This window comes from Cloeon dipterum, chromosome 2 (assembly GCF_949628265.1).
Source record: "Cloeon dipterum chromosome 2, ieCloDipt1.1, whole genome shotgun sequence".
Lineage (NCBI taxonomy): Eukaryota > Metazoa > Arthropoda > Insecta > Ephemeroptera > Baetidae > Cloeon > Cloeon dipterum.
In genome coordinates this window covers 6,711,553-6,738,553 of record NC_088787.1, presented here as the reverse complement: position 1 = coordinate 6,738,553, position 27,001 = coordinate 6,711,553, and the positions used below count along the sequence as shown (strand labels likewise).

General features: G+C 41.6%; 5 protein-coding genes across 8 annotated transcripts; 2 read left to right on the top strand and 3 right to left on the bottom strand.

Annotated features, from left to right (window-relative positions):
* Positions 1-2,118: 2,118 nt before the first annotated feature.
* LOC135935316 (tenecin-3-like) lies at positions 2,119-3,418 on the bottom strand. Its single transcript, XM_065477551.1, has 2 exons — positions 3,287-3,418; positions 2,119-2,546 (listed from the first exon to the last, which is right to left on the bottom strand). Exons 1-2 carry the CDS (start codon positions 3,348-3,350, stop codon positions 2,212-2,214), a joined length of 399 nt encoding a protein of 132 aa, XP_065333623.1. The 5' UTR covers positions 3,351-3,418; the 3' UTR covers positions 2,119-2,211.
* A 642-nt stretch (positions 3,419-4,060) lies between these two features.
* Positions 4,061-9,529, bottom strand: LOC135937438 (fibroin heavy chain-like). The gene is made up of 4 exons (XM_065480589.1): positions 9,374-9,529; positions 6,971-8,758; positions 4,224-5,039; positions 4,061-4,167 (listed from the first exon to the last, which is right to left on the bottom strand). Exons 1-4 carry the CDS (start codon positions 9,429-9,431, stop codon positions 4,136-4,138), a joined length of 2,694 nt encoding a protein of 897 aa, XP_065336661.1. The 5' UTR covers positions 9,432-9,529; the 3' UTR covers positions 4,061-4,135.
* Positions 9,530-11,610: 2,081 nt separating this feature from the next.
* On the bottom strand, positions 11,611-18,021 carry LOC135935315 (uncharacterized PE-PGRS family protein PE_PGRS24-like). Of its 4 annotated transcripts, none has more exons than XM_065477546.1 (4): positions 17,865-18,021; positions 15,056-15,356; positions 14,575-14,787; positions 11,611-12,784 (listed from the first exon to the last, which is right to left on the bottom strand). In XM_065477546.1, the coding sequence occupies exons 1-4, from the start codon at positions 17,950-17,952 to the stop codon at positions 12,385-12,387; spliced, it is 1,002 nt and encodes a 333-aa protein (XP_065333618.1). In that variant the 5' UTR covers positions 17,953-18,021; the 3' UTR covers positions 11,611-12,384. The 4 variants fall into 4 exon arrangements, with proteins under 4 accessions (XP_065333618.1, XP_065333621.1, XP_065333620.1 ...); XM_065477549.1 differs by having other exon boundaries at positions 14,575-14,688; XM_065477548.1 differs by having other exon boundaries at positions 15,080-15,356.
* Positions 18,022-19,716: 1,695 nt separating this feature from the next.
* Positions 19,717-22,354, top strand: LOC135937437 (uncharacterized). The gene is made up of 5 exons (XM_065480588.1): positions 19,717-19,831; positions 20,078-20,449; positions 20,513-21,055; positions 21,193-21,405; positions 21,457-22,354. Exons 1-5 carry the CDS (start codon positions 19,765-19,767, stop codon positions 22,350-22,352), a joined length of 2,091 nt encoding a protein of 696 aa, XP_065336660.1. The 5' UTR covers positions 19,717-19,764; the 3' UTR covers positions 22,353-22,354.
* Positions 22,355-22,959: 605 nt separating this feature from the next.
* On the top strand, positions 22,960-25,787 carry LOC135937035 (protein rtoA-like). The gene is made up of 3 exons (XM_065480098.1): positions 22,960-23,130; positions 24,353-24,858; positions 24,993-25,787. The coding sequence occupies exons 1-3, from the start codon at positions 23,073-23,075 to the stop codon at positions 25,590-25,592; spliced, it is 1,164 nt and encodes a 387-aa protein (XP_065336170.1). The 5' UTR covers positions 22,960-23,072; the 3' UTR covers positions 25,593-25,787.
* The last annotated feature ends 1,214 nt before the right edge of the window (positions 25,788-27,001 follow it).

Here is a 27,001-nt window from a genome sequence, read left to right as displayed (position 1 = left end):
TTTTGCCAATTTTCTCCAAAATTTTGAGTGCTCGAACATATTTTCTTGGCATATTCCGATTCCTCTCGTCGAGATCTGTCCAATTGTGTATGCCACATATTGGGGAAACTCTTGGTTTTGAAATAAAATCGGATTTCAAGTAAGGAGACAGCCATTATACCATTTGAAAAGCACGCTAACTTTCCAGCCAATTTCCTCACAAAATTACAGCGCTCCTTAGGTCAATTTAGGCTTTAACTGAATCCTAAGGGACGAGTTTTTGCATTGGCAACAAGCATTTTCCAGGCTTTTCCAGTATCATTCCTCTTTAAAGCGATAAAGCCGGCTCACTTCTCCGCCAAAGTGACATAACCAAAAATGTCAACCTGGTTTTTACTAAATGACGTTTGTTGTGTGCAAGGTGTAATTTTCGTTGCTAGTTTTGTAGTTTTGCGTCAGACAATTATCAGAAATAACTTTTCTGCTTTCCCTTGTGCATGTCTCTTTCACGTGAAAATAATCGTTAATGGGTTTGATAAGTGCCAACAGAGAGAAAATTATATTACATATGTATTTTTGCCTCAATGAAAGCAAGAAAATATGTAGCTCATATTTTTGACAGTTTTTTGTTTTGCTAATTTTGCTGGAGAAATTAGTAGAACTTATAATTAGTGAAACAATAATTGACTCTAAATTAGAAGGTATTATAAAATATTATGATTAGACGTTAGATAAAAATGCAAAACTGGCTTTAAGTCGATACCCGGAACTTTCAGTGGAAAAACTGACTCGCTCGCGTTGATAGCAAAGATTTTGAATGAGCTTAAAGAGGATTTATATACAGAAAAATCAAGAAACATATTTAGAAAGAGCCAAAATTTTCCTAGGTTTTCTTCTGCTGAGAAACTTTTGGCTAAAAATGAACATGACAGAAGAAATTAATATATTTAAGTCGAAATTCGCACACCATTATTGATAAATCGAGATCAACGACAGTGAACAGTTGAGAGTGAGGACTCCTGAACTGGTGCGCTGAAAGGTTGCGGGCGCATCGAATGAGACTTCTGGCCCCCTTTGCAAGAAGTGTAACAGTGCCTGAGCAGTGCTTCTAAATAATAATATATGTGCTATCGACTGTGGAACAAAACTTATCGCCGAATCTGTGCATGAACGAGGAAACAAAAAGCTAGCCAAATATGTTTTGCCGATTGTGAATACTAAACTGATTGACTGATTTTATTTTTCCGTCTGCTGTCAAAGCAAAACAAAATAGCCTTGTTTTATATTTTATGTTGTGTTTTGAATGAGGATGTATTGGGCATAGTTGCACTGCTGACCCGGAATAAAAATCACTTTTGAATATAATCGCAACAAAAGGAATCTAACCCAAGCAAAAAATCATCATTGACAAACCGTTTAAAGAGGAATGATGCAGGGCAATAATTGAAAATTATTTGAATTGTTGGGTGCCGTAAACAATTGATCGATAAAAAATTTGTTCAACAATTTGCAATAGTAAAAAAGGACCTTCCAACAGTAAAAATTCAAATTTTGCCAATTTTCTCCAAAATTTAGAGTGCTTGAACATATTTTCTTGGCAGATTTCGATTCCTCTCGTCGAGATCTATCCAACGGTGTATGCCACTGATTGGGGAAACTCTTGGTTTTGAAATTAAATCGGATTTCAAGTAAGGAGACAGCCATTACCATTTGAAAAGCACGCTAACTTTCCAGCCAATTTTTTCAAACAATTACAACGCTTCTTTAATCAATTTAGGCTTTAACTGAATCCTAAGGGACGAGTTTTTGCATTGGCAACAAGCATTTTCCAGGCTTTTCCAGTATCATTCCTCTTTAATTTTATGAGATATTTGGAAAATCTAACTTATTGTTCCTCATTTGAGTACTGGATTTTTTAATTTGCTAAATTTCACAAAAAAATACTTTGACGTCTTAATGGATCCATTATTGATGGTTAATTTGGTTCGTTTGATATGCTTCCATCAAGGCTAATCATATTAATTAGACCTGTGATTAAGGCGAGAAATCCCCAGGACGAGGAAAGTCTCGAAATTGTTCGACAATGAAAATTTGAGTGTTTTTGTTGAGCGACCAGGATGAAAATTAAAATCACACTGATTAATTTCTTCTTTATTTATTTTTCAACGCCCTGTGTGCAAACATTTTAAAAGCAATTAATCTTTTCTCATTTTTATTTATTTATTTATTTTTTTAACCGAGATGAGAGCTGGTTCCCTGCTGCTGGTGGCCATAGCCTCCACTTCCAGACGAGTGACCGGTGCTGTGGCCTGCCTGATGACCCGAACTTTGACCTGCTTGGTGTCCGGTGCTGTGACCTGCCTGGTGGCCTGAACTCTGGCTCTCTCGGTGGTTGATGCTAGTCTCTCTCTGGGAGGTCGAGTGGCCAGTGCTGTGGCCTAAATTGTGTCCGCTGGAGTGCTGTCCGCTTTGTCCTGCGGAGTGTCCGGTGCTGTGACCCTGATTGTGAGTGTTGTAACCCTGACCGGTCGAGAGACCCGTACTGGTGCCGCCCAGGCCGATCGAACCTGAAAAATTAGGTGTTAAAATTTTAAATTGCAGAGCAGAAAAGTTATAAGACAAAAATTATAACACTAAAATTTAAAATTAAATGTTTTACTGTAGATTTAGTTTAAATACTGTTAACAATATTTTTTGCAAAATTGTGTTTAGTATTTAAAATTACTTTTACTTTTTATTTAAGTATTTTATACTTATTACTGTTTTTTTTATTAAATTTAAACCAAAATATTAAAAATTATAATTTTGTTTAAAGTTTATACTTAATTAAAATAAATATAAACTATCTGATATTTTTTCCTTAATATACCGAATTTTACAATGATTATCGTACGAAAGATGTGAAGGATATAATCAAAATAATTGTGGATATCTTTGAACCATAATTTTGGACCATTCTAATAATTTAAAACTGTCAGTGTCATCACCATTTCAATTTCCGAAAAATTTAAAACGGTTTCTTGCTAAGGATTAGGTTGTTTAAACATTTAGAAAATTATTGTATGCATTCCTTAACTCTTAGAAGCAGTTAAATCCATTTTTTTCAATTTCCTGTTTAAAATAATATTTGGGCGTTTTGAAAAAAAGTAGAGTTTGAAACGTGAAGAATGCTTTTCATTGCTGCTAATCCAAATACAATTATATAATTGAAAAATTTGTGCAGCCTGACAGTGCTAACTAAAAAGTGATACTTTCCTTCTGATCAGGATAAAAATTACTCTCAACAAATAAAATAGAAAATACTTACTTGCGTTGACGGCTGCTACGGCGAAGAGCAGAGCAAGGAGCAGAGGGATCCTGACGGTGTCCATGGTGCGATTATTGCCGGTGGTGAGAACCACCGAGCCTTTTATATTGTATAACGCAGGGGCAACCTGATAACCTTGCGGTCGACTGCATTTCCTAACAAGCAATGTTGATTGTTTTCAACCAATCGGGCAGCGTAAGTATCTAAATATATAATAAATAAAAGGTCACTTTGCCCTAAGTACTATTCACATATATGGATCGTGCATTATTTTATTCCATTAAATGATTAATAGAGATGCATGTTTATCTGCTTGCGTCACGGAATAATCCGTTCAAATTTGCTGAATCACAGAAAATTGTTGTATCTCATTCCTCGCATTTTGAAAATGGTTTTATTGATGTCATATAATGCAATTTTAATTTTTCTCACTGTCATGAATGAAAAAAACCTGGAGAGGAAAGTATTTTAAAAAAGGATGTCGTATTAAATTAAGTTTTTTTTAAACGAAAAAAATAATAAAGAATTTTTAATTCCTTTAAATGTGAACAAAAAATAATAAAATTTTAATTTACGAGTTTACGATTTAAGTGTCTTTCAGCTACATTTTGCTTCAATATTTATTTTATAATAAAAGCACTAAAAAATCTTCATTAAAATAATAATTAGTGTCATGACATGTTCTACTTGACATTAAGATCCAGATTTAATTTTTCCGGTTTGTTTTTTTGCAAGATCATTGACCTGATAATTTCATTAAAAGAAAAGAATGGATTTTTCTTAGGAAAGTAGCATTTCATATTTATTAATAGTTTTTAATTTATATAAATAATTTTGAACTTGTCTTCTTCAGCGGCCGTATCCACCTCCAAAGGAACCAGCTGAAACAGGATTATTTAATTTAAAATTATTTAATTAATTTATTTTAATTCAGTACCTGATGACGAGGCTGAAGCACTGCTTGAAGCAAAGGCGCCGCCGCCCCCGAATCCGCCGCCTCCGAGTCCTCCTCCGTGTCCGGCTTTGACGCCGTGTCCGAATCCTCCGCCGCCTCCCTGCACTCCGTGGCCTCCGCCTCCGTAAGCCCCACTCTGGCCGCCTCCGTGAGCACCTCCGAGTCCACCTCCGAGACCGCCTCCGTGAGCACCACTGTAGCCTGTTGCGCCTCCGTGGCTGCCACCGTAGCCGCCTCCGAGACCGCCTCCGTGGCCGCCGGCAAGTCCTGAAGAGTGGCCGCCCCCAATTCCACCTCCGTGAGCACCACCGAGTCCGCCTCCGAGTCCGCCTCCGTGGGCAGCACTCCCGGCGCCCGCTCCACCATAGCCGCCCCCAAGTCCGCCTCCGTGAGCACCACTGAGTCCACCTCCGTGAGCACCACCGAGTCCGCCTCCGTGGGCAGCACCCCCGGCGCCCGCTCCTCCGTAGCCGCCTCCGTGGGCACCTCCGAGTCCGCCTCCGTGGGCACCACCTCCAGCCGCTCCTCCGTAGGGAACGACGGCCACTCCCCCAGCGCCTCCGTGGCCGATGATGCCCGAGTGGCTGCCGCCGCCGCCGCCTCCGTAGCCGCCTCCCTTGGAAAATCCTCCACCGTGGCCCCCGCCTAGTCCTCCACCGTGGCCGCCTCCGTGAAGTCCACCGCCGTGGCCGCCTCCTAGTCCCAGAGACGTGGCAGAGGCGGAGGCGGCTGCGTTGGAGGCGGCAAAACCTCCTCCGCCTCCACCGCCATATGCACTCCTAAATCCTCTGTACGCGCCTGAAACAATACTCACAAAAATAAATAAACTTCAAATATTTTAAACATTTAAAAATACAAATTTAATCAAAATATTTAAATAATAGTTATTATTTATTTGTTTAATTTAAAACATTTTAATATATATATTTGCATTAAATTTCTTTTAATTAAATTCAAAAATTTGTTTTTAGGATATTATTTACATTAACAAATATATTTCCTGCGAAGATAGCTGCATATAATGGAAATTATGAAAAGTATCTGTTAACATCCGAGAGTTTACGTAAAATTTGATTCAGGTCAATAATTAATCTAAAATAGCCCAACTTTAATAAAAATATTGAAACATAATCTAAAAATATTTACATGATTTAGTAGTCAGTGCAGAGTAAAAAGAGGCTTTGTAATTCAGAATCAGGTTAAATCGGTGGGGCAAAAAATCCAGAGTCAAATCAAACTTTCTTTTCACAGCAAAAAAATTAATTTAAAAAAGTCCCATTTAATATCGAGGCTTGAAAATCTGCGCTCGAAGAAAATGATTCCCACGGACCAAAAATAAAGGAGTGAATGTGCATACCCGCATTGACTGCAGCCGTGGCGAGCAGCAGAGCTAGGATGAGAGGCGTCCTGACGGTGTGCATTGTGCGATTATTGCCGATGTCGGGGAGCAACGAGCCTTTTTATAGCGGTGCCGAGCGATTTGCTGGCCTTGGAGGGCACCACCCCCGAAGCTGCAGTCGGGTTGGTTGCTGCCGAGCGTGGCCAACGGATTGTCAGGATGACCGAATGGATAATTTGAGCCGCGAGAGTTGCTGGGGAATTCTCATTTTCTCTCTTACAAGCTCCTTTATTTATTTATTTTTTATTGGAGATCGAGAGAGACGTGATCGTTACAAGCATCTTTTCATTTGAGTCGTGCATTCAGCTCTTTCCTCGTTCGCATCATCATCATCATCTCCTTTTTCCCTTCTCTCTCATCTCAGCTTCGTCTCGCCGCGAGCTGTTACTGCGCGGATTTAATTCAATCTCTTTCTTTTCAGCTGCAGAGATTGAAAAGAAAACTACGCATTGACCTTTTTCACGTGCAATTTTTATTACAACAAAATAGCCTCACTTCAACAGCAATCACATCGCAATTTCTTCTCGAGTCCGCTCACGAAATAAATACATTCATGTACCTTCGCTGCGGAGATTTGTAAACACGTCGTCGCCTGAAACGTACAAAGTATGACACACACGTTATCGATTGCGGAACAGACGTGCGAAATTGATTGAAATTCAAAACACGGAAAAATGATGCATGTGAAAATTTTAACACGTATCTGCACGTCTCGTACTCTCTCGATTCCCACAGTTCGAAAATTCTGGATGAGGCTCAAGGATGTTAAAATTATTTTTATTTTAGTCTTGATGCTATAAGGAAAAAGTCTCTCTTAATTTATTTTAATTTAAATAAATGACGATGTTAAAAAATAACTTAAATTTATGTCTAATTTATTCTTTAAACATTTTTAAGCAAATTGAGTTAGAAGAGAAAGGGGATTAAAAGAGGGAGAGCGGTGTAGGAGGACAGAAATATAGAAAATTATAAAGCTAAATTTGTAGATGCCGAGCAATCAATCTCAAATTTACAAATATTTTTAGTTAAGAATTTTCTAATCTTTAATTTGCATGTTTCCTATTTTCTCCCTCCAATACTGGTAACGAGATACATTTTAATTGCGAAATGTGAAAATTATTAGTTAAATTCATTACTTTTTTCACTAGAGTGAATCATCCTATAAAATACACTTTGAAAATTTAAAGACAAACACAATTTGGATATTGATTTAATCATTTTAAATTTATTCGTTTTTATTTTACAATAATTGAGATTTCAACAATTCGTTTTATTCACTTTATTTAAATTTTTAATCTACCTTTTTATCACAACTGAAGTTTTTCTCTTTAGCCGAGGCTGAGGCCCAGTCCAGTTCCAACGTTCAAGCCGAGTCCCAGGCCGAGTCCAGCGCCGCCCTGTCCTTTGTGGTGTCCTCCAGTCGTACCAGCATTGCTCTGGCTGCTGCTCGACGCCGAAGAGAAGCTGTTGGAGCCGCCAAACCCTCCGTGGCTCGATCCGCTGGAGCTGCTGGCGGCGGCGCTGCTGGACGATCCTGACGAGGGGCCGTGTGGGCCTCCCTTGCTATACGTGCCTGATGAACTCTGCGCTGCGCTGTTTGAGCCGGAGAAGCTGCCACCGCCGCCTTTGGTTCCGGAGTAGCCGCCACCCTTAGAGCCGGAGAGTCCCAGGCCGAGCCCGAGGTTGGTCGCACTCGAACCTGAGCTGGCACCGCTGGAAGCACCTGACCCGCCGAGGTTGGCGCCGCTGTTGGAAGAGCTCTGGGCGTTGGCGGCGCTCTGGGAGCCTGCATTCAATCCGTGGGCGCCGTGGACTCCTCCGCCCAGTCCAAGGTTCAGGTTGTCGCTGCCCTGGACGCTAGTGGAGCTTCCTGCGGAGCTCTGGGCACCGGAAGACGCTCCGCCGGCCCCACCGAGACCCAAACCGCCGTGGGAGCCAGCACTAGAGGCGCTCTGGGCGCCGGCCGAACCCTGGGACGCTCCTCCCAACCCCAGACCGCTGCTACCCCCGTGGGATCCGCTGTGAGCTCCGTGCCCTCCCAGACCTGAACCCCCGGACACCCCAGACGCGCTTTGGGCGCCAGCAGAGCTCTGGGATGCACCCCCGAGCCCGAGACCAAGGTCCAACCCTCCGTTACTACCCCCTGAAGCACCAGCTGCGCCGTGGGCCTCTCCGTGAGACGCACCACCTAGTCCACCGTATCCACCCCCTTGGGAACCTCCCGAAGCAGCGCTCTGCGCCCCAGCAGAGCCCTGAGATGCTCCCCCAAGACCGAGTCCTAGACCCAACCCTCCGTTACCACCCGCTGCGCTCTGGGCCTCTCCAGCGGCCGCTCCGTGAGACGCACCACCCAGTCCACCGTAAGACCCACCCTGAGCACCCGCAGAAGTCGCGCTTTGCGCCCCGGCAGAGCTCTGAGAGCCACCAGCGAGTCCTAAACCGGCGTCCAACCCTCCGCTGCCACCCCCTGAATGAGCATGCCCAGAACCTCCGTGAGCACCGTGAGACGCTCCACCCAACCCTCCGTGAGATCCACCCTGAGCACCTGCGGCAGTAGCACTTTGCGCCCCAGCTGAGCTTTGGGCACCCCCTCCGAGTCCCAGACCCAACCCTCCGCTTCCAGCCCCTGAGCCCCCAGCCGCACTATTCACTTGTCCACCTGAACCCCCATAGGACCCAGCCTGAGCACCCCCGGAACTAGCACCCCCGGTAGCCCCACCAAGGCCAAGCCCCAGTCCCAATCCCAACCCTCCACTTCCGGCCCCTGAACCTCCCGCAGCACTATTGGCTTGTGCACCTGATCCACCATACGACCCTGCTTGAGCACCCCCGGAACCAGCACCCCCGGCAGCCCCACCAAGGCCAAGACCCAGGCCCAATCCCAACCCTCCGCCGGCCGCACCCTTAACTCCCGCGGAACTTTGGGCACCAGCCGAGCTCTGAGATTTCAGGTCTTGCTTGTGTCCGACTTCGGCCAGGGGGCCTACGACCTCAGCATCGCCCCCGCCAGAGAGGTGGCACGCGCCAGGGTCCTGCAGGTGGCCACTCTTTTTGTGTCCCAGGGCTAGTCCAACCTGGTCTTTAGTAGAGTGTGGACTCGACAGCGGATGTCCAAGTACTGAAACGAGATAAATGAAGATAAAATATGGCTGAGAAGAGTCTTGAATTAAGAAAAAAATATATAATTCCAAGCCAATGAATGAGAATAAAATAAAATTATTTCTGAAACTTATGGATAGTAATAAGTACATAGAGGCCAAGTCACAACAAGTTGATTTACTAATTTCTATTGAAATGGAGAAATGTAGAAAATGGAAAAATTTATATAAAAATTAAGAGTAAGTCCATAATATTTTATTTTAATTATTTGAACCAACAACAAAAGTTAAATTTTTGGAAAAAATATTTGAAAATAGAAACAAAGTTATTAACTCTTTAAAAAACCATAAAAAACTGTTGAAAATTTAAGATAAAATCTTCTTAAATAATATACTGAACGTTAAATAAATTAACTCTACAACAAAAACAATAAGAAAGGAATTAGAAACTTTTAAATTTCTTTGGAAATAGTTTAAAATGTCCTGATTTCTTTGAATGTTGGTTATCGCTGTTAATTGTCTTTTTATTAAAAAGTCTGGCTTGTAAATTAAATTTAAACTAAATTATAAATTAAAAAAACGAATCTAAAATATGTAAATATTTCAACCAATGATAAAATCGATCAACGACTTACCGGAGGCAGCGAGGAGCACGCCGAGAGCAGAGACGAGCAGCAGATTCGGCTTGGCCATGTTGTGGATTTTGACCAGTGCCGCCGGCTGCTGCCCAGTTTATATAGTCGCGAAAGAGCCAAGGTGATGCCACCCCTTGAAGAGGAGGAGTGTAAAAAAATTTTCACAAAAGCAGCCGCGACGCGGAAAGCAATTCAATATTCAGATTCATCTTCGGCCGCGGCGCAGTGAATTTTCCTCCTGCGTGACTCGGGTCTAAAGCAGTAATTGCAACAAGCAAGCATTCAAGTGACAATAATTTCGAGGCATGACTCGGTAAAAATCTTTTCTTCCCCCGTGCCAAACACTTCTGATCTAAGATGCAAATTACCTGCAGCGCGTCATTTTTTGCTGCGGGTTCAGTTTTTGGCGAATTTCGCACATTCGCGCGCTGTTGAATAAATCACGACGGGCCTTCTGGCAGGGCAACAAAAGAAAAAGCCGGCGAAGACGCGGAAAACCTGTGTGTATAATCAAAAGATTATCCCTTTCTCAACACGACGAGAGCATGCCGCTCGTAAAAAGCGACAAAACATAACCACTGCGTGTATATGCGATCAATTCATCGATAAGCCGCTGACGTCACTGCACTGGCAACAGTTTAATAAATGTTATTACATACGCGTATCGAGTTTTTTTTATTAGTATTATAGCGAATTCCTTATGGGCCTTCAAATTCCAGATATTCTGGTTTTATTATATAATATAAGTTAAATTTCTGTGAAAAGTGCGTCTTTGCCGAGAATATTGGACTGTAAATTGGTAAATTGTCTTCTATAAAAATTTCAGAGCATTGATCACGTTTTAAGCAATTTAAAATCGTACTAAAACGTGGCTAAAATATATTTTATAATTTATTTCATGCAAAATCTCCTTCTAATCAGATTTTTGTTTTTATTTTAATTAAAAATTGAAATTAAAGTGTATGTCATTGTTTTTTTTTAAATCACGAAATTATTGTAATATTCCCAGACAGTTTAAAAATGTTCCGTTTGCGCGACAACCTGTGTAGAATAAAACAACCAATTTTTTTACCCAATGACCGAGTTGTCTCGTCGCTCGTTGAAAGGAAAAAGCATTGACTTAAAATCTTTGTGATCGAGTGAAAACCGGCTTTGAAATTGATTTTGAAACAGTGCCAGTGATAAACCTCACAAGGATTTTACTTCTTCGAGGCTGCGTAACTCTCTTACATGACCAGATCGTAATTTTTCACTTGATTTTCCTTATTCGGTTTCAAAGAATTTGATATTTTAAAAAGCACCAAAGTGGCATTTCCTTGCAATCCCCTCTAGAAAATATTAATTTGTCTTTTAGTAAGCTCAGAAATATTTTTAAACTTAAAAACTATAATAAAACAATGTTTTGCGCTGGAAATTGCTCCGCAAATTTTTAAAATTAGTAAAAATTCTCTAAAACAGACACAAAATCGAATTTTTATCGCATTAAGCCAATATTTGAGACGATTTTTTATATTTGGACAATAATATTGATATAAAATCGATCGATCGACGGTTGGATTTGGAGGCTGATTGGAATGACTCATTAAAGACGTCAGTAATAAAGCCAGAATGAGGTGCATACGTGACATTGAGAGTAAAATTCCCATCAGCAAGAACTAAATTTAAAAATTATCAAGCATAACCTTTAATCCGGTTAATCTAATTTGATATAAAATGTAGACCAAAGCCGTAAAACAAAAGTTTCATTTAAATCCGCAACTTATCTTTTTTCCTCAAGAAATATAATTACAATCTCCGCGATAAAAATGGAAATGAATTATATCTCTCTCTGTCGGAGTTTAATTAATTGCAGCCTTCCTCCATTCATCTCGACGGCAATTCGTTGCGAATTGCGCCGCTCTGGTCGGAGGAAAAAAGCAGGCGGCGTGTGTGCAAGAATGATCTAGCCATTGTGAGCCAAGAGAGCGTGTCTTGGCCGTGAACTTGGACGGGATCCCCCAGAAAAGCGCCTCCATAATCGCACCTGAGTCGTGACCGACGGCCATGCCGCAGCTCCAAGGGCGAATCGCACGATCCGTCCGCCCGTCGGCGAAATTACATAATTTATTTATTTTTATTACAAATTTATTATCAGCGCCGGGTGGCGTGTTGCGCCGGTCAAACTGCCAAGAAAAAGAGGAGCAGCTGCCGCGCGTGAGTGATAAGAAGCAAGGGTCGAAAGAAAAGGTCTCTCCAGCTGCTGCAATGGCTCTGCTTTATTTATTCAAAATACAATATCACATCTCGGGTCGCTTATTTTATTTATTTCTCTTACATTCGAATGAACTCTATTTCATTAATTGTGTGTGTGTCAGTTGGAAGTTGCCTGGTCTCTTCAAGTGCCTTAAACCGAAAACTATGCGAACGCAATTTCCGCCTCTTATTATTTTTGTTTGTTTTTGCGGAAATCGCGGTCTATGGAGAGTAAAAGCTAGGGTTGGGATTTTTAGACGAAATCAAAAGACTACTACTTAGGAAATCTTATGTAAACCTAATTTAGAAGTAATTATATCGCGGAGCGTCGTAAAATCCCAGCTCTTTATTAAATAACAAATACGTATTACATTATATGGCTCGTGGTGAAAAACAGTCTCACTCGAGAGGCCGTTCGCCCGGCCTGGGAGGTGTTGACGAATTTCGTTACGCAAATACTGCCGGGGCCAGAGAGTGCATGCTGGTTACAAAATTCGGGCGTTTACGAAATAAAATAAAATTACACATATTATATAAAATAATCCGTCTCCCCCATCCACTCCTGTCCTTTTACAAAGCAACGCTTGCATCGTGAGTGCGGTATAAAGCAAATATATATTCGATTCCGTTTCGATTTTCTGTGATTCCATTCCAATATTTTAAATTTAGTCTGTTATTAAAATTATAATTCTTATAAATTTTTTTTTTTTAGATTTTTCAGCTTTCATTTGTTTTGTCGATGTAGTGCGCGCCTGCTTTCGTGTCGGGACCGCTCGCTCTCACGGCTTGCTCACGGTGATCGAGCTGACCTGGCCGTTGTTGTCCACGTGGCCCGTCGTCGACTGGTGGAACGACTCCGTCTGCCCGTTGACCGACGACACGCCTGACGACGACGACGTGAAGACGCCGCCGCCTCCGCCGTTGTTGCCGCCGCCACTGCCGAAGGTGCCCGCGGCGAACGGGGCTCCGCCGGCGCCGCCGAAGCTTTCAGCGGCGAACGGGGCTCCGCCGAAGGAGCCGGCCGAGAAGGGGGCGCCGCCGGCGCCGCCGACGCTGCTGCTGCTCGAACCGCCGAAGGAGCCGGCAGAGAAGGGGCCGCCGCCGAACGAGGCGCCGCCGGCGAACCCTTGGAATCCGTTGCCGGAGGTTGTCACGGACACGCCCTGAAGTCCGCCAGGCCTGAGGAGGAAATTTTTATTAGTCGTGGAATTGGAAATGGAGTTCTTATTAAGATCATTAAATTTAATTTGAGATATTAGCTAATTTTATGTTTAAAGTTTAATTTATCACATAAATTTAAAATTAATTGTGAAATGATCTCCCGAGAATCTAGGAGAGAGAATCGATCCCTTACGTCTGTTTACAAAAAAAAGCATTACATTTGAACCTATTTATATTAAATTTTATAACTAAGACATGAGTTATTACAAAAGTACTCGATTTTTTATGCGGAATAGGTTCCCTTGACAGCTTCAGTTCACTTAATATTTACAGCTTTTCGAAACATTAAAATTTTTCCCCTGCTTTGATGAAGATTTTGCTACAAAATTTTATTATTTTCAGAAAATTGGAACAAAAAACTGGTTCATTTTAAGAGTGTGCCAATTTTTCAAAGCGCAAAAACCTATCAATTTCGGGGTTTTCTGCATTTTTCTGAATTTAACTACGAATAGGTCATATTTCACGCCATAAGAGTAAAAATTTTGCAAAATTACGATTTGTGTTAGAGTTTTCCGTCCCTTGGTGAAACCAGTGGCATTTTTACTGATTTTTAAAAATCGCATCACGAAAATGTTTTACTTTCGGAAAAAATATCAGTTGCAGAAATTAACGCAAAAAATAGTTTATTTTTCAAAATGCATTTGTCTCCCTTAAAGAGGAATGATACTGGAAAAGCCTGGAAAATGCTTGTTGCCAATAAATAAAATCATCCCTTAGGATTCAGTTAAAGCCAATATTGACCTAAGTAGCGGTTTAAATTTTTTAGAAAATTGGCCGGAAAGTTACCGTGCTTTTCGAATGGTAAGGGCTGTCTCCTTACTTGAAATCCGATTTAATTTCAAAATCAAGAGTTTCCCCAATAAGTGGCATACACCGTTGGACATATCTCGACGAGAGGAATCGGAATATGCCAAGAAAATATGTTCAAGCACTGTACATTTTGGAGAAAATTGGCAAAATTTGAATTTTTAGTGTAGGAAGGTCCTTTTTTATTATTGCAAATTGTTGAACAAATTGTTTATGGCATCCAACAATTCAAATATTTTTCAATTGTTGCCCTGTATCATTCCACTTTAATTGTTTGGGGCTCTTTGTAGTTTTTATTTTGACCCTCCCGAATTTTGTAATTTTAATTTAATATTTTATTTTTGTTTAATTCTGTATTTTTCAACATTGCTAAGTTTACAATTGGAAACAGACTGCGCTGACGGGTATTTTTTTGCATTAAATAAAATGATATAAAAATAGTATTGATCCTGTAGAGCTATAATAGGAAAACAATAATCGTTGACTGTGTGACAAATAGGAAAAACAGATTAAATCCGTAAAAATTGGTTCAAAAACCATTTTAATTATGAAATATCTCTTTTCAGCTATATTGAGCTGACAGTGAGTGAGCTTCAACTCAATAAAATAAATAAAAATGGTAAAGATTGGTTTACTTTGAACTAAATAGAGAAATAGCCATTAGGTTTTTTAATAATTGATAAAGATGAAGAAGCTTTTTACAGTAAAAATATTTTTAGCACTAGAAAAATTCATTCACAGCTATTTTGTGCCTATTCAAAGCTTCTAATTGCGACTAAATAATCTCACAATGAACTTTCAGCGAGCCACTTTGCTTATGTATATTTACAAAACGTGTGTTGATTTAACGGTGTTAAAAATATATGACCTTCTTTTCAAGGCTTTAGTATTATTTGACCAACATAGCCTCTTTAACATATATTTTTAAATTTATCTCTCACCCTTCAAAGTGCTGAACAACAGAGCCAGGGGGCGCTGAGACTGAGATCTGGCCTGGACCTCCTCCTGTGGAGGCGCCGGTGGCGCTGCCCACGAAGTAGCTGGGACCAGGGTTGCTGCACACAGAAGGGTCACGTCCAAGATATGCTTGAAAGTTGCGGCAGAGAGCCTCGCGGAGGTCGGACAAAACGCCGCGACCACCGGCCTTGCTCCCGCTAAAGTTTGCAAAAACGGGTAGAAACTCAAAATGTTGATTTTTTTTAATTTAACCAAATCACCCTTTGATTTTTGGTTAGTTCTGCCAGCCAACAACCTGTTTGTGTCTCTGTATTTTTGCAAACTTTAGAAGTAGTACATATCACCTTTGTAATTTCTTTTCAAAAAAGCATGCAAGCGAAAGCTATGAATAATTTTCTCGTTTCGTAAAATTTCGAAAAGCAAAAGAGTTGTTGCTTTTTTGTGTGTGTGGCCGAAAAAATGTACCTTTCGTCCGAGTTTTTGGCGTACCTCGAGGCGATCGCCGCCTGGGTCTGCTGGTACTGCTGCTGCAGCTTCTGCAGATTGTCCGTGTACTGCTGCAGGGCGCTGATGTAGGCGTTGAACACGCTGTTGAAGTCGAAGGCGGCGTGCGGCGCCGGCGGGAACGGCATCTGGAACGGCGCCGGGAACGCAGATCCGGGGAAACCGAAGTTGCCCTGCTGGAAGCCGGCCGCGTAGCCGTAAGGAGGGAAGCTCGGGAAGCTCGGGAAGCCATTGTACCCGCCGCCGGGCTTTTTCGCTCCTTCTAAACAGAAGAAAAATTATTTTAAAAGGCAGGTTACACTAGATATACCGTCAAAGTTTGGCGGAAAATACATATGAGGGGGTTTCCAGGAAATCCGGGTGAAATATAATGAAAACTTAGAGAAAATATCGAGTTCTAATGAAGCTAGAACATAAAAAGACGCATTTTTAAACGCCTAACAACTTTTAAATTCAACCACGTCTTGAATTTTTTGTAATAATGAGACGAAATGTTGCCCTAACATGCCCAGAAATTTACAGGATGGCAAAACATTTATTTTTTGAGCTAAAAAAAGGGTAAAAAGTGAAAAATTAGGTATATTTGATTTTTCTTATTTCCGCGGTAAATAAAAATTGCACGATCAATTGATTTTTGCCCTCAGAACATGCTGGGGTTGCCTTTGAGGTAAAAAATACCATCAGAACAGGTAAGAAATTGAATCCTGGCGTCAGGGTAGCACTCAAACGATCGAATCACCCAATAGGGCCACTTTAATGACGCCTGACGGGCTCTGTATTGGTCCGATTTGAAAGATCAGCCCACCGTTCTAGCAGCCAAGTCAAGAGCTTTTAGAATTTGACCTTATGAAGTCATCAGGGTGCTCAGGAACCACCCTGATGTGCTCAATTAACTAGATTTTAAAAATAAAATGAGCTATATAAATCGAATCAATTTATCAGTGTCTCCCTTTTCGGGCCAAACACGCAGCAGACTGCTTCGTTTTGGAATGCACGGTGGTGAGTGGGTGCCAAGGGATTAGTGTGAAGTTTGCACGTGCATGAGTCAGCGCTGGCCAGCATGTGTGGGCCCAATGTGTGTTTACTTCCTAGCAAATAATAAAATTGGCAAGTCAACTCACGCCTCGCACTTCTGCTCTCATTGAGTGCTAATCTGTTTAATCAAATATCAATCTCTAAAAAATTTAAACTACAATAGAAAAATATTAAAACTATTTATTTGAAGCATTTAAAGATTAAATAAAAATATTTAATATTTAATAAATAAAAACCATCATTAGATTTATTTCATTATTTAATTTTAAATCAATTTGTTATTTTTCTGTTTATTTTAGTAACTTTCAAGCCATTTCGTGCTGTTTATTATATTTTTAAGTATAAATAAATTTGTAACTGTGTTAAAGATGAATATCTCGATTTCAGAGTAAATTTTAATTCGTATTTTTGACATATTTTTACTCAATATCATAAATTCTACCTTTTCTTATGTATAACAATTTAAAAAATTTCCCAGCCTGCTGCGCTGCTGCTCAAGCCTTTACACGAGAAAATTAAGCGGTGTGCACGTGTGTATTATTTCTAAAGAGTGTGGGGGCTAGGGAAAAAAGCGAGAACAGCGAGAAATGTCTGTTGTTGTGCGCGCGAGGGAACATAATGGCCGAGGGAGCAGCGTGGATTCGCGAACCGGTTGCTCCCGCCGCGGGGGCATCGCTCAGGTTCAAGGTGAAGGTACTCCACCTGCGGGAGGACGTCTAGACGGTCCTTGCTTGTTGTCGGCTCGGCCCGGTCGGCCGGAAAAGCAGCGCCGTGATTGGCCCGCGCAGAAACCAGACCACTTTTCTCTGCTCCTTGTGTGTATGTGTGTGTTTACGAAATAAAAGAGAGAAAAAAGGACGAAACACCTGGCAACAGGCGCAACCGCACACACACAGCTGGCCAAATTTCGCCCTTTTCCGCGGTCGTCAAGCGAGCGAAAATCACGCTCGACGAGCGAGACGTGTCATCGCCCTCGCGAGTTTAATTTCTGCGGCTTTGGGTGGGAGTTTTGTTGGTCTTTTTAGCTCTGCTAATTCCTTTTCTGGAGCCTAAAAATTATTAAATGGAAATAGTCGTGATTTTCGCGTTGCCAAAGTACAGCTACGATGAGTGAGTTAACGGAAATGCACACGCCGATGAACCAATCGCGGGCTCGGCCTCCTTTTCGATTCCCTTATTGTTAGCCTTGTGCGTGGAAAGACAATAATAATTAATGAGGAGCCATCTGCATGCATCGTTGCTCGCTTTATTGCAACAAAATTCGGCACATTAGGCGACCGGAAAACACACGGCAAAGTGTGCGAGAGAGAGGGAAAGAGAATATTTGCGGCTGCGGCAGGCTGGCTTCACGGTGTGTGACCAGGTGCGAGAGGGGCCCTGGAAGGTCACTGCTCAGGAACAACAGCAGACCACTCGCCAAAATTCCCAGAATTTAAATTTGTATATTTATATTTTGTTTTTAAACTGTGATAATATAATATTTTGACCTTTATCCATATGTAAAATTGAAATTAAGCTGTTTAGTTTGAAAATGTAGCCCATCTTTTTCTCCTTGGAAATTTTAAAAATAAATTTTAATTTCCTTTTGAGAAAATTAAATTACAGTAAATGTTTAAAAAACTGCAATTTGAGATCTTTTATTTGCAGGGTAGTTAATTTAAACCCCATTCAAAAAAATGCATTTTTCCAACAAGAAAAAAATTCCCTTTTCCGATCATTGTTTTTTTATTCTCACCGACGGTGTTGGCGTCTGTCCTGGACAAGGAGGCGGCGAGGGTGCCGGTGGCGGCGAGCGCGAGCACGAGGGCCGCCGGTCGGATCATGGGGTCGGCGGATGAGCAACAACTGGTGGTGCCGACCGCGCGTTGCCGCCTCTTATATCAACTTGGTTGCAGCGGAATCGGACGACCGGCTCCGACCGACACAAAAAGCACAGCACACACACGCGGCGTCGATTGCTCCTTCCAGCCAGCGGGTTGAGCAATTTTCTACTTTTTTTTTTTTATTTGCACCGGAATATATTATTACTAAATAACTGTTTTTAATAATAGCGAATTGGACGAGCAGACTTTGTGGGAGAGATTTTTTTAACTAAAATTATTAAATGTTTTTTTTAGGCAAACAAGTTTTCAAATTTTAACTGAAAGTTTTGTTTAATTTAACATTCACATCGAATTTTGAGTTAAATTATAAAAATGATGTGTAGTTTAATTTTTTCTAATTTTATCTCGAAAATCGTGGTTGTTGGCTCCTTACAAAATGTGATTTTTAACATTTTATAACAATTTCTTTTCTATTAAATGAATTAAATTAATATTCATTCATATAGCTGGCGTAAAAAACAGAGTTGTTGACGAGGAAAATTAGCTAACCAAGCGCTGCGGGGTCGCCCTCTGAGGTCGCTCACTAATGGATTTCAGTCGGATGTCAGCTGTTCCCAGTAATCAGAAAGTACGTCTCGTGTCAAAGAGTTCATCGGCGTTGCGTGTTTCCCAGTAATCTTTTGTTTTTGCCTTTTTATTTTTGACATTGAATTTCGCAAAGATTAACAGTTTTTAGTTGCCACGCACGAAGCGCTAATCTGATATTAGATATTTTATTTTATTTTAAATGCGAAACAAATCAGAGAAAATGAGTTTAAAAATTAAAATCGTTGAATTTGTACTCCACGGAGGCTAAAATGGGTTCATACGGGTCTGCAAAGTTAAAAAATTCGATAAATTAAGCGTTAGTTGTTGCTCACTTTCATAAATAAATTTTTAAATCACAAAATCCTGCCCTAAATGATGAAACAAAAATTACTAGAACTTAAAATAAATATTTTTGTGAAGCGTATCGCATCTTTACACGAATAAATTATTCCCCTTTCCTTTTCCTTGCACGCTTTTCGAAATTAATTGAGCTATCATGCATCGCAAATCTGAAAGTGTAAGGTCCCGCCGCGTTTAAATTCAAGGACGTTGCGGAAATTGCAGCAATTCGGCTGCTCTTCAGTCTTCACCACACTTACCATTGAAAATCGCAATTGTTGGACAAAATAATCGGGAAGTAAAAAGGCTTCTCATTACTTCTTTTAACTTGTGCTGCATAAAATCTACAAGAATTGCGACTATTTTAAAATCGAAGAAATTATAGCCGTGATTTCTGAGAAAAAAATTAGAATTAATGAGGCGTGAATAAAATTTGCTCGCGGCTATAAAAATACCTCGACATTGAACACCGCGTATCAGATCACCGCAATAATTTCCTCTCACAATTTTTCAAACCCATTTTCTCACGAAGCGCAAAATGTCAAACTAAATCCTTTGAATAAACTCACCTCTACTCTACACTGCTTGTTGGACAAATAAAATTCTGAAATCACTGCTTACTTGAGTTTTTTTAATGGTTATATCAGTTTTTTCAACTTTTATCGGGCCAGAGCGCTCTTTATCAGTCACAATAACACCTCTTTCGTGTAAAATTAGATATTTTCTTGGGCTTATCACCACTTTCTTGGAAATGTATTCGTGCCAGACCAAGTAATCTCGATTCCATTTACTTCTGATTGACTAAACGTATAAATACCGAAGCACAATGGGACGGAATACAGTGAACAGCCGAACTTTCCACCCAACGCGACAGAAAAACTGAGAATGCGTTTGGCCATCCTCGTCTTAGCAGTTGCAGTCTCAGCGTTCGCCAAAACAATCAGCGTCGCAGGTAAAAAAAACTTAAAAACCTTATCCATTTTTAAAACAGTCATTGTGCTCTAATTTTGAATTTGCACAACTCAAAAATCAATCAAAAAAATCCATTCTTCGATTTTATTCTCAATTTTTCATATTGAAATTAAGAAAGAGTTTTAGGAAAACCCGGACTTTTCTTGCCCTATTTTTAGGAAAAACTATATCTTCATTATATTGAAATTCCAGTTTATTTTAAATTAAATTTTGTAAAATGCCGTAGATGTGAAGAATTGGGAACTGATCACCGACACTTCCGAAAACGACACTGACGTCTCCGACGGCTCTCTCTTCGGGAATGACAATGACACTTCAGTCTTGGAGCAGGTTCAAGAGGTGATTGAGAACAGCGGCGACCATGTCGTTGAATTCTTGACCATTGGTTTCGTATGCACTGAAAAGTGCGTCAGCGAATTTCTCAACTTCTTGCCGTGCTTGAACAAGTGCGCCGATGAAGAATGGAACAAGCGCCACCCCAATAATGAGACGATTGTGGCGACCACGGTGGCCCCAAATGTCACGACCACAATCGCTCCGACCAATGCGACCAAATCGTCTTCTAGGAACCTCGCCACGAGCGAGACCCCTGAGAAAGGTCAGTTTCAAAACATTTCCTCTAAATAGGTCCTTACTAAGGTTTTGACGATTTTTGTTTCAGATGCTGAGGTCGTGACGGAAGATTGGTTGGCACAAACCAAAGCCGAGTGCACCAAGGCCTGCAAAGGCACCAAACGCGCCGGTCTTTGCATCTCCAAATGCGTGGATGATAGAAAGTACCTCCTGCGACCTGAAATCAGCGAACACGTGAGGTCGGTTCTCGCCGAATGCAAGACAAAGGTCGGCGACATGAACGAATTCATCAACTGCGCCACCGACCTGTTCTTTGCAGCCCACCGCGAGTTCAAGCCGGCTGGTTTGGACAAAATTAACCTGCCGCCCATTAATGACAAATTGATCGAAGACCTGAACACCACCATCCACCTCTGCAGAGAACGCTGCGGAGAGACCGACGTGGTGGTTTTCATCTTCAGCTCTTGCGCCAAGACTTGCGTTCACGACGAGTTCATCAAACTGCATCCCGAGTTTGCTTCTATTAAGGTCCCTGCGGACCGTAATCCCTTTCCTCACTTCCAAGATGATGATGATGTCTTGGACTCTAGCCTAACTTTTGAAGAAAGGCACGAAAAGAAGACGGAAGGAGGTATGATTTAGACAAATCGCATGTGAAAACCGCACCGAAATGTTTTTGTAAATATAGAAAAATAAAAAGAGCATTCCAAAAATTATAAATTTTGTTGTTTGTAACAATGGAACTAAAATCAAGGTATATGATTGCAGAAAATCAAGTCAAAGTAACGGTTGATTCTCTGCCCAAAACCAAGGGTCTCGTCATGACCAGTTGCGAAGAGCAATGCGTCACAAGCGCAAATCAGGAAAGTTGCCTTTTGCTTTGCCAAGCCGAGCTGATTCTTGCAAACTTGCGTCGGATGTCTGGAAAACCATCTGAGATAGACACGCGTCAGCACATCACCTCCAAGTTCCAGTTTGGAGGTGAGCATATCAGTAGCATCACAAACTGTTGACTTAATTTTTCCTTTAAAGGAGTGTTCACAGAAATGGCTGAGGAAATCACGAGTATTCTGGACGGCGTAGTTTTCAGGCAGCAGGAAATGATGCAGATGCTCATCGGTTGCAAATGCGCAGGTTCCACCACCAACGTGACCATTGAAGAAGAAGAATCTGAGGATGAGGACGACGATGAGGCTCTTGTCGTTGAAGATCCTACTGTCACTGAGAGTGAGGTTGACGCTTTTGATATCGAAACCGTTAACAAGTTACCTGGCGAGACTGTCGCAAATGCTCCAACTGACACCGTCACTCTGGCTCCAGTCCAAATTGTAACAACTCCTGTAGTTGTCGTTGACCCTGTCACTGAAGCTGTTGTTGCTGTTCAACCTGTCACTCAAGCTGTTGTAGTTGAACCTGTCACTCAAGCTGTTGTAGTTGTTGAACCTGTCACTCAAGCTGTTGTAGTTGACCCTGTCACTGAAGCTATTGTTGTCGACCCTGTCACTGAAGCTCCTGCTCAAAGCGTCACGGAGACTCTTGTTGCTGAAACCGTTACTGAGGCTCATCCTGCTGAGACTGTAACCACGGCTCCTGCTGAGGTTGTCCCTGAGGTTCCAGAAGAAGTCGTCACTGAAGCTGTTGTTGTTGAAGTCTCCACTAGTAAGGTTCCTGAACCTATCACTGAAGCTCAGACTCAACTCGTCACTGAGACAATTGTTGCTGAAACTGTTACTAAAGCTCCTGAAGAACTTGTCACCGACTCTGTTGTTGTAACGGTAACAGAAGCTCCTGCTCAAAGCGTGACCGAGGCACCTGCTGAGACTGTGACCAAGGAACCAGTCCAGAACGTTACTGAAGGAACCGTCACAGAAGCTGAAGAAAATCACAAAGAAGAAACTAGTCAGGTTCCTGATGGTCTCATGAAATGAACAAAAAAACTTGTTGATGTTTTGATACGCCTTACACCCATGTTTCCCGATTCAGATTCTCCGTCCTTATTTTGTATTTTAGACAATATAACAGGAAAGGCAGCTATTTTTCAACAAGAAATTTGTATTAAATTTATTATTGATGTGCTAGCTTAAATTCAATGATTCGTGAATAAGAGGATTTTTCACGTTTGCGTATATGTTGTTTGAATCCTAATTGAAACCCAATTTGTCAAGAAATATTTATTTAAATTGATTCTAAAATTAAATAGCAAAATTTAACAGTAAGGTATTTCGATGTTAAGATTTGGTAACTAAGCACACGCACGTTTCCGTTTTTTCCCAGTTGCAAAACACACACACACTTACGCGTGGAGTGATCTCATAAATTAGCGGCTACTCCCCGACCTTAGAGACGCGCTACGAGTGAAGAATCCGGCCTGTGGAGTCACGTTCGGCGATGGCCGATTAGAACATAATGTGGAAGATGCGTTTTCGCATAGAGCAGCCTTGCCGGCGCTGATTGAGCATTCGCGACACGCGTCTTGGGCTGACAATTAGTCAGACGGTTACCCTTCGCGGGCGGGCAGTCCCACGCACACTCGCCCTTTCGCTGCTTATAAATACGCCGTTGGCTTGCAGGTGCGACCACCATTGTGTCGCGATCCGTCAATCGCGCAGTTGATTGTTTGCGTTTCCGAATAGAAGAAAGAAAAAGAAATGCGCTGGGATTTCGTGCTGATTGTGTGTTGCTCCTTGTCAACCCTTTCGCTAGCCGGTGAGTCAATTTCCGCTAATTTAAATTCGATATATTATAATTAGAGGAGATGGATTACTTTTTTCCTCGCATTGTCGTTTAGGAGACAATTACGTGTGGTGCTTTAATTGTATATTATTTTGTTTTGCGTCATTGCATAAATTACAATTTATTTACGTCCGTGTTTTTACGCGACCGAAATCTAAAACTTCACATGCTCTTTGATTGACAAGGAAAAATACAACATAATTGATTAAAGTTGATTTTCAATCTGTGGGAATACCGTTGACTATGGGACATCAAGTGATAAGAGCATCAATTTTTCAAATATAAATTTTTTCTTTTAATTTAAAATAGATTTAAAAAAGGGCGCAGTTAAATTTATGCAGTGACTCTCTTCTAACTTAATTTTACCAAGCAATATGTAAATGATGATTGAATAAAGTTTGGAGACACTTCAAATTCCGTTAATGACTTTGAAAATATTTAGGCGAAATAAAATCCGTTTAATTTTCTTTATAATGTGGCCATCCAGTCAAAGCAATTTTCCAGTTTCTAGGCAGAGTAACCGTTGTAGTAAAATTAGTAATTGAAAATTTGTAATCGTATCTATTGACCTAAATTTGTTTCCTTTTTTAATTTTTTAAATTAAAAATATTATTTTAACTCAAAATTTGATGTCAAAACTAATTTCAGAGGCTGCCTTTCGTTAATTAAATTTTTGCTATTAGATTTTTTATTTTTAAACCCGCAAAAATTAAATTAGGAAGCCTTGAATCTTTTTTAATGTAAGTATTGCCAGTCTAGTACGCACCCAACCATTTTGCATGTCCAATAAATCGATCTAAATGGCTATTCAAATTAGTTTCGCCCCAACAGCTGATGGTAAGAGCAACCTCGGCATTGTTGCTCTTCCTCTCATTATATGGAAATCAGAGCTCCTTTTACATCCATATTCTTTGGACAGAGAACCAAATTCAAGGTTGCCGACCGACGCAACTGTTTGAGCATGAGAGTCACGCAGGTTGCATAAAACGTTGTTAGTTTCAATTTAAAGCACGAAAAATTATTTAAAAAAATACATAGATAAATTTTATCGGTTTTTTAACTATTTATTTAATTATTTATTATTAAAATTCAATCAACAAAGACTCTTCTATAATTATTTCTAGTAATCCAGATCAATAAATCGTCCGTGGTCTTTGATTTATTTCTTTTCTCAATGAAAAATTCGGTTTTTCAGACCATGACAGGCTCGTGTTTCCATCCGAGCCGCAACGGTCGAGGCAGCCACACGGGCCGCAGCCGCAATACAGCAGCCACCAGCCGTACGTGCAGCACGAAGGGGCCGATCGAGCCACTTTCTCGTTCTCGGCGACCAACTCGTTCTCTGCCGGCGGCCATTCCGGAAATTTCGGCCAGACGGCCTCTTTCGGGCCAGACGGCGCCTCCCTCTCGTCTAGCCATTCGAACGGCTTCGCGGCCGGCGGCCACTCGGCGGCCAATGCCGGATCGCAGACGGCCACGTTCAACAAGAATGGCGGCGCCTCGCTCAGCGCCTCCAACGCCGGCGCCTTCGCCGGAAACGGCTACAGCGCCACCAACGCCGGCTCGCAGACGGCCACTTTTGGCTCCGACGGCTCGTCTTCCCTTTCTGCCTCCCACTCAGGAGCCAACAGCAACAACGGCCAGTCGGCGGCCAATGCAGGATCGCAGACGGCCACATTTGGAGCCAACGGATCTTCGCAGGTTTGTCCAAATCGTCTTCGCACGAAATACTTTAAATTTATTCTAATGCTCTCCTCGGTGACTATTGCTTTCATGCTTTCAACTAATTGAATTACTTTAGAAATATCCATTTAATTACTATCTTCCGATTCCAGTCGGCAGGATTCGGCAGTTCAAGCTCTGGCAACGGCCACTCGTCATCAAACGCCGGCTCCCAGTCTGCCAGTTTCGGCTCGAACGGCGGCGCCTCTTTGGCCGCAGGCACGGCCGGCGCCTCGGTGAACAACGGCCACGCCACCGCCAACGCGGGCACCCAGACGGCCACATTCGGCGCCAACGGCGGCGCCAGTCTCGGCGCCGGCTACGGCAACGCGCAGGCCGGCGGCGGCCACTCGGCGGCAAACGCCGGCTCGCAAACGGCCACTTTCGGCGCCAACGGCGGCTCCTCGCAGGCCGGATCCTTCGGTGGGGCACAGGCCGGCGGCCACGCGGCGGCCACGCGGCCTCCGCCGACCACGACGACGACGACGCGGCGGCCGAAGAAGAAGCGGCCGACGCAGCGGCCGTTCGTGCTCAGCCCGGCGTGGATCCGCACTCCGCGGCCGCAGAAAACCGACAACGAGCAGCCCGTCCGGCGGCCACTCGGCTGGCTGCTCAACGGCGGGCCGCTCAACAACCTGCTCGGCCTCGGACACAGACGCAGACAACAGCAGCAGCAGCAGGCGGCCGAAACGCAGGAAATCTCTCTTTGGTGATTGAATTTTTTGGTTTTAAATATTTTTAACGGGTCACAAAAAGGCAGTTTCGCCCTTTTTGTTAACACTTGCCGATTAATTCTCTAGCATTTTATTTGCTTACCTGTGGAAGATGAATATTTTTTTGTATAACAAACCTTTCAGGAATAAATTAAATTATTTTATGCTTAAATAAAAGTAAATGTATAGCGATGATCTTGTTGCGTTTTTTTATCTGAAAACCAAATCTTTCCTCAAAACCCACTCTTCGATTAGCTAGGCAGAGCACTAGATGTAGTAAATCAAGTTTGTTCCTTCCTAAAACATTTTTCAGGATTCAATAAAATATATAACAGCCATTTATTGCAGGATTGGGATATATTGAAATGGGTTTTTGACGATTACATTTTTAGGAGTAAGTTTTGACGGCTCTACCAATCTCTTTTTCAATTACAAAATTCAAATTTCAAATCAGTAGTTGAAGCTGTAAATAATTTACATTGTATTAATTACTATAAAAGCTATAAATGTTATAAATTATTAGTTTCTTCACTGCTTTAGAAAAGTTGGGTAGGAGTAAGGAAATCAAATTAAAATTCAATCCCAAGAAGTAATTTACGCAAAAGTTCGATATTCGTTTTTGATGTGATCATTCTGACTGTTTTTGGCAGTTTCAGGCTCCAAAAAGGAATTCCATTTCAATGAAAATATAAATATTTTCATTAATCTTTTATTTAATAGTCTGATTTATCTTTGAAATAGTATTCTATTAAACAAAGTTGCAGAATTATGAGTAAAAAATAAGGAAATACCGCGAACCGCAATACCTGTAAAGGATTGGATCGCCGAAACTCGCTCGTCTTGATCCACAGAGACAGAGGCGTCGCTCGGGACTAACTTAATTATTATTTTTGTTTAACGTGGCCTGCAAAAAGCTGACCTTAATGTTGAATTTTTTTATTTTTTGCGTGCTGTGACGTCGTTTTAGCTCTCATTGCGAATTCTACGCGCGATCAGTCAAAATATAGAAAAACTCTCGAGCGCCTCCACACGGCGCTTCTCTCCAATTTTTTAGTGGTGATCTGTCCGATGGCAGTTTCCCTTTTATTTGAGAGAAATCGGGAATAAATTTCAATAATTTTCTTTTCAACCCTGTTCAGATGCTAGGGATTTAAAGTGATTGGTTTAAAGTAAAATACATTCTGTACTCTAATTCTATTTATTGGAATTTTAGATAATTTTCTGAGGATGCCAAGTGGATCTTGTTATGCTTTTCAAGCGGGCGGCATTTTCTGTCTGCTATACGTCGTGACATAGCAATCTTCGGCCAGATCTGCCCCAACGCGAGCCTGTAGACCCGAGGCCGGCCGACATCCATCAACAAGTAGTTCAGTTTGATTTCTAAGAATTTTGCTTTTCCTTATTTTTCC

Excerpts from the sequence above, each read along its gene's own strand:
- LOC135937035 (XM_065480098.1), top strand. The coding sequence starts at position 23,073 with ATGCGCTGGGATTTCGTGCTGATTGTGTGTTGCTCCTTGTCAACCCTT. Across the intron at positions 23,131-24,352 it reads GTCAACCCTTTCGCTAGCCG|ACCATGACAGGCTCGTGTTT; the intron begins GTGAGTCAATTT and ends TCGGTTTTTCAG. Across the intron at positions 24,859-24,992 it reads GAGCCAACGGATCTTCGCAG|TCGGCAGGATTCGGCAGTTC; the intron begins GTTTGTCCAAAT and ends TTCCGATTCCAG.
- LOC135937438 (XM_065480589.1), bottom strand. The coding sequence starts at position 9,431 with ATGGCCAAGCCGAATCTGCTGCTCGTCTCTGCTCTCGGCGTGCTCCTC. Across the intron at positions 8,759-9,373 it reads CGTGCTCCTCGCTGCCTCCG|TACTTGGACATCCGCTGTCG; the intron begins GTAAGTCGTTGA and ends ATCTCGTTTCAG. Across the intron at positions 4,168-4,223 it reads TGCTTCAGCCTCGTCATCAG|CTGGTTCCTTTGGAGGTGGA; the intron begins GTACTGAATTAA and ends ATCCTGTTTCAG.
- LOC135937437 (XM_065480588.1), top strand. The coding sequence starts at position 19,765 with ATGCGTTTGGCCATCCTCGTCTTAGCAGTTGCAGTCTCAGCGTTCGCC. Across the intron at positions 20,450-20,512 it reads GAGCGAGACCCCTGAGAAAG|ATGCTGAGGTCGTGACGGAA; the intron begins GTCAGTTTCAAA and ends TTTTTGTTTCAG. Across the intron at positions 21,056-21,192 it reads CGAAAAGAAGACGGAAGGAG|AAAATCAAGTCAAAGTAACG; the intron begins GTATGATTTAGA and ends ATATGATTGCAG.
- LOC135935316 (XM_065477551.1), bottom strand. The coding sequence starts at position 3,350 with ATGGACACCGTCAGGATCCCTCTGCTCCTTGCTCTGCTCTTCGCCGTA. Across the intron at positions 2,547-3,286 it reads CGTAGCAGCCGTCAACGCAA|GTTCGATCGGCCTGGGCGGC; the intron begins GTAAGTATTTTC and ends CTAATTTTTCAG.
- LOC135935315 (XM_065477546.1), bottom strand. The coding sequence starts at position 17,952 with ATGATCCGACCGGCGGCCCTCGTGCTCGCGCTCGCCGCCACCGGCACC. Across the intron at positions 15,357-17,864 it reads GACAGACGCCAACACCGTCG|AAGGAGCGAAAAAGCCCGGC; the intron begins GTGAGAATAAAA and ends TCTTCTGTTTAG. Across the intron at positions 14,788-15,055 it reads GCCAAAAACTCGGACGAAAG|CGGGAGCAAGGCCGGTGGTC; the intron begins GTACATTTTTTC and ends TGCAAACTTTAG.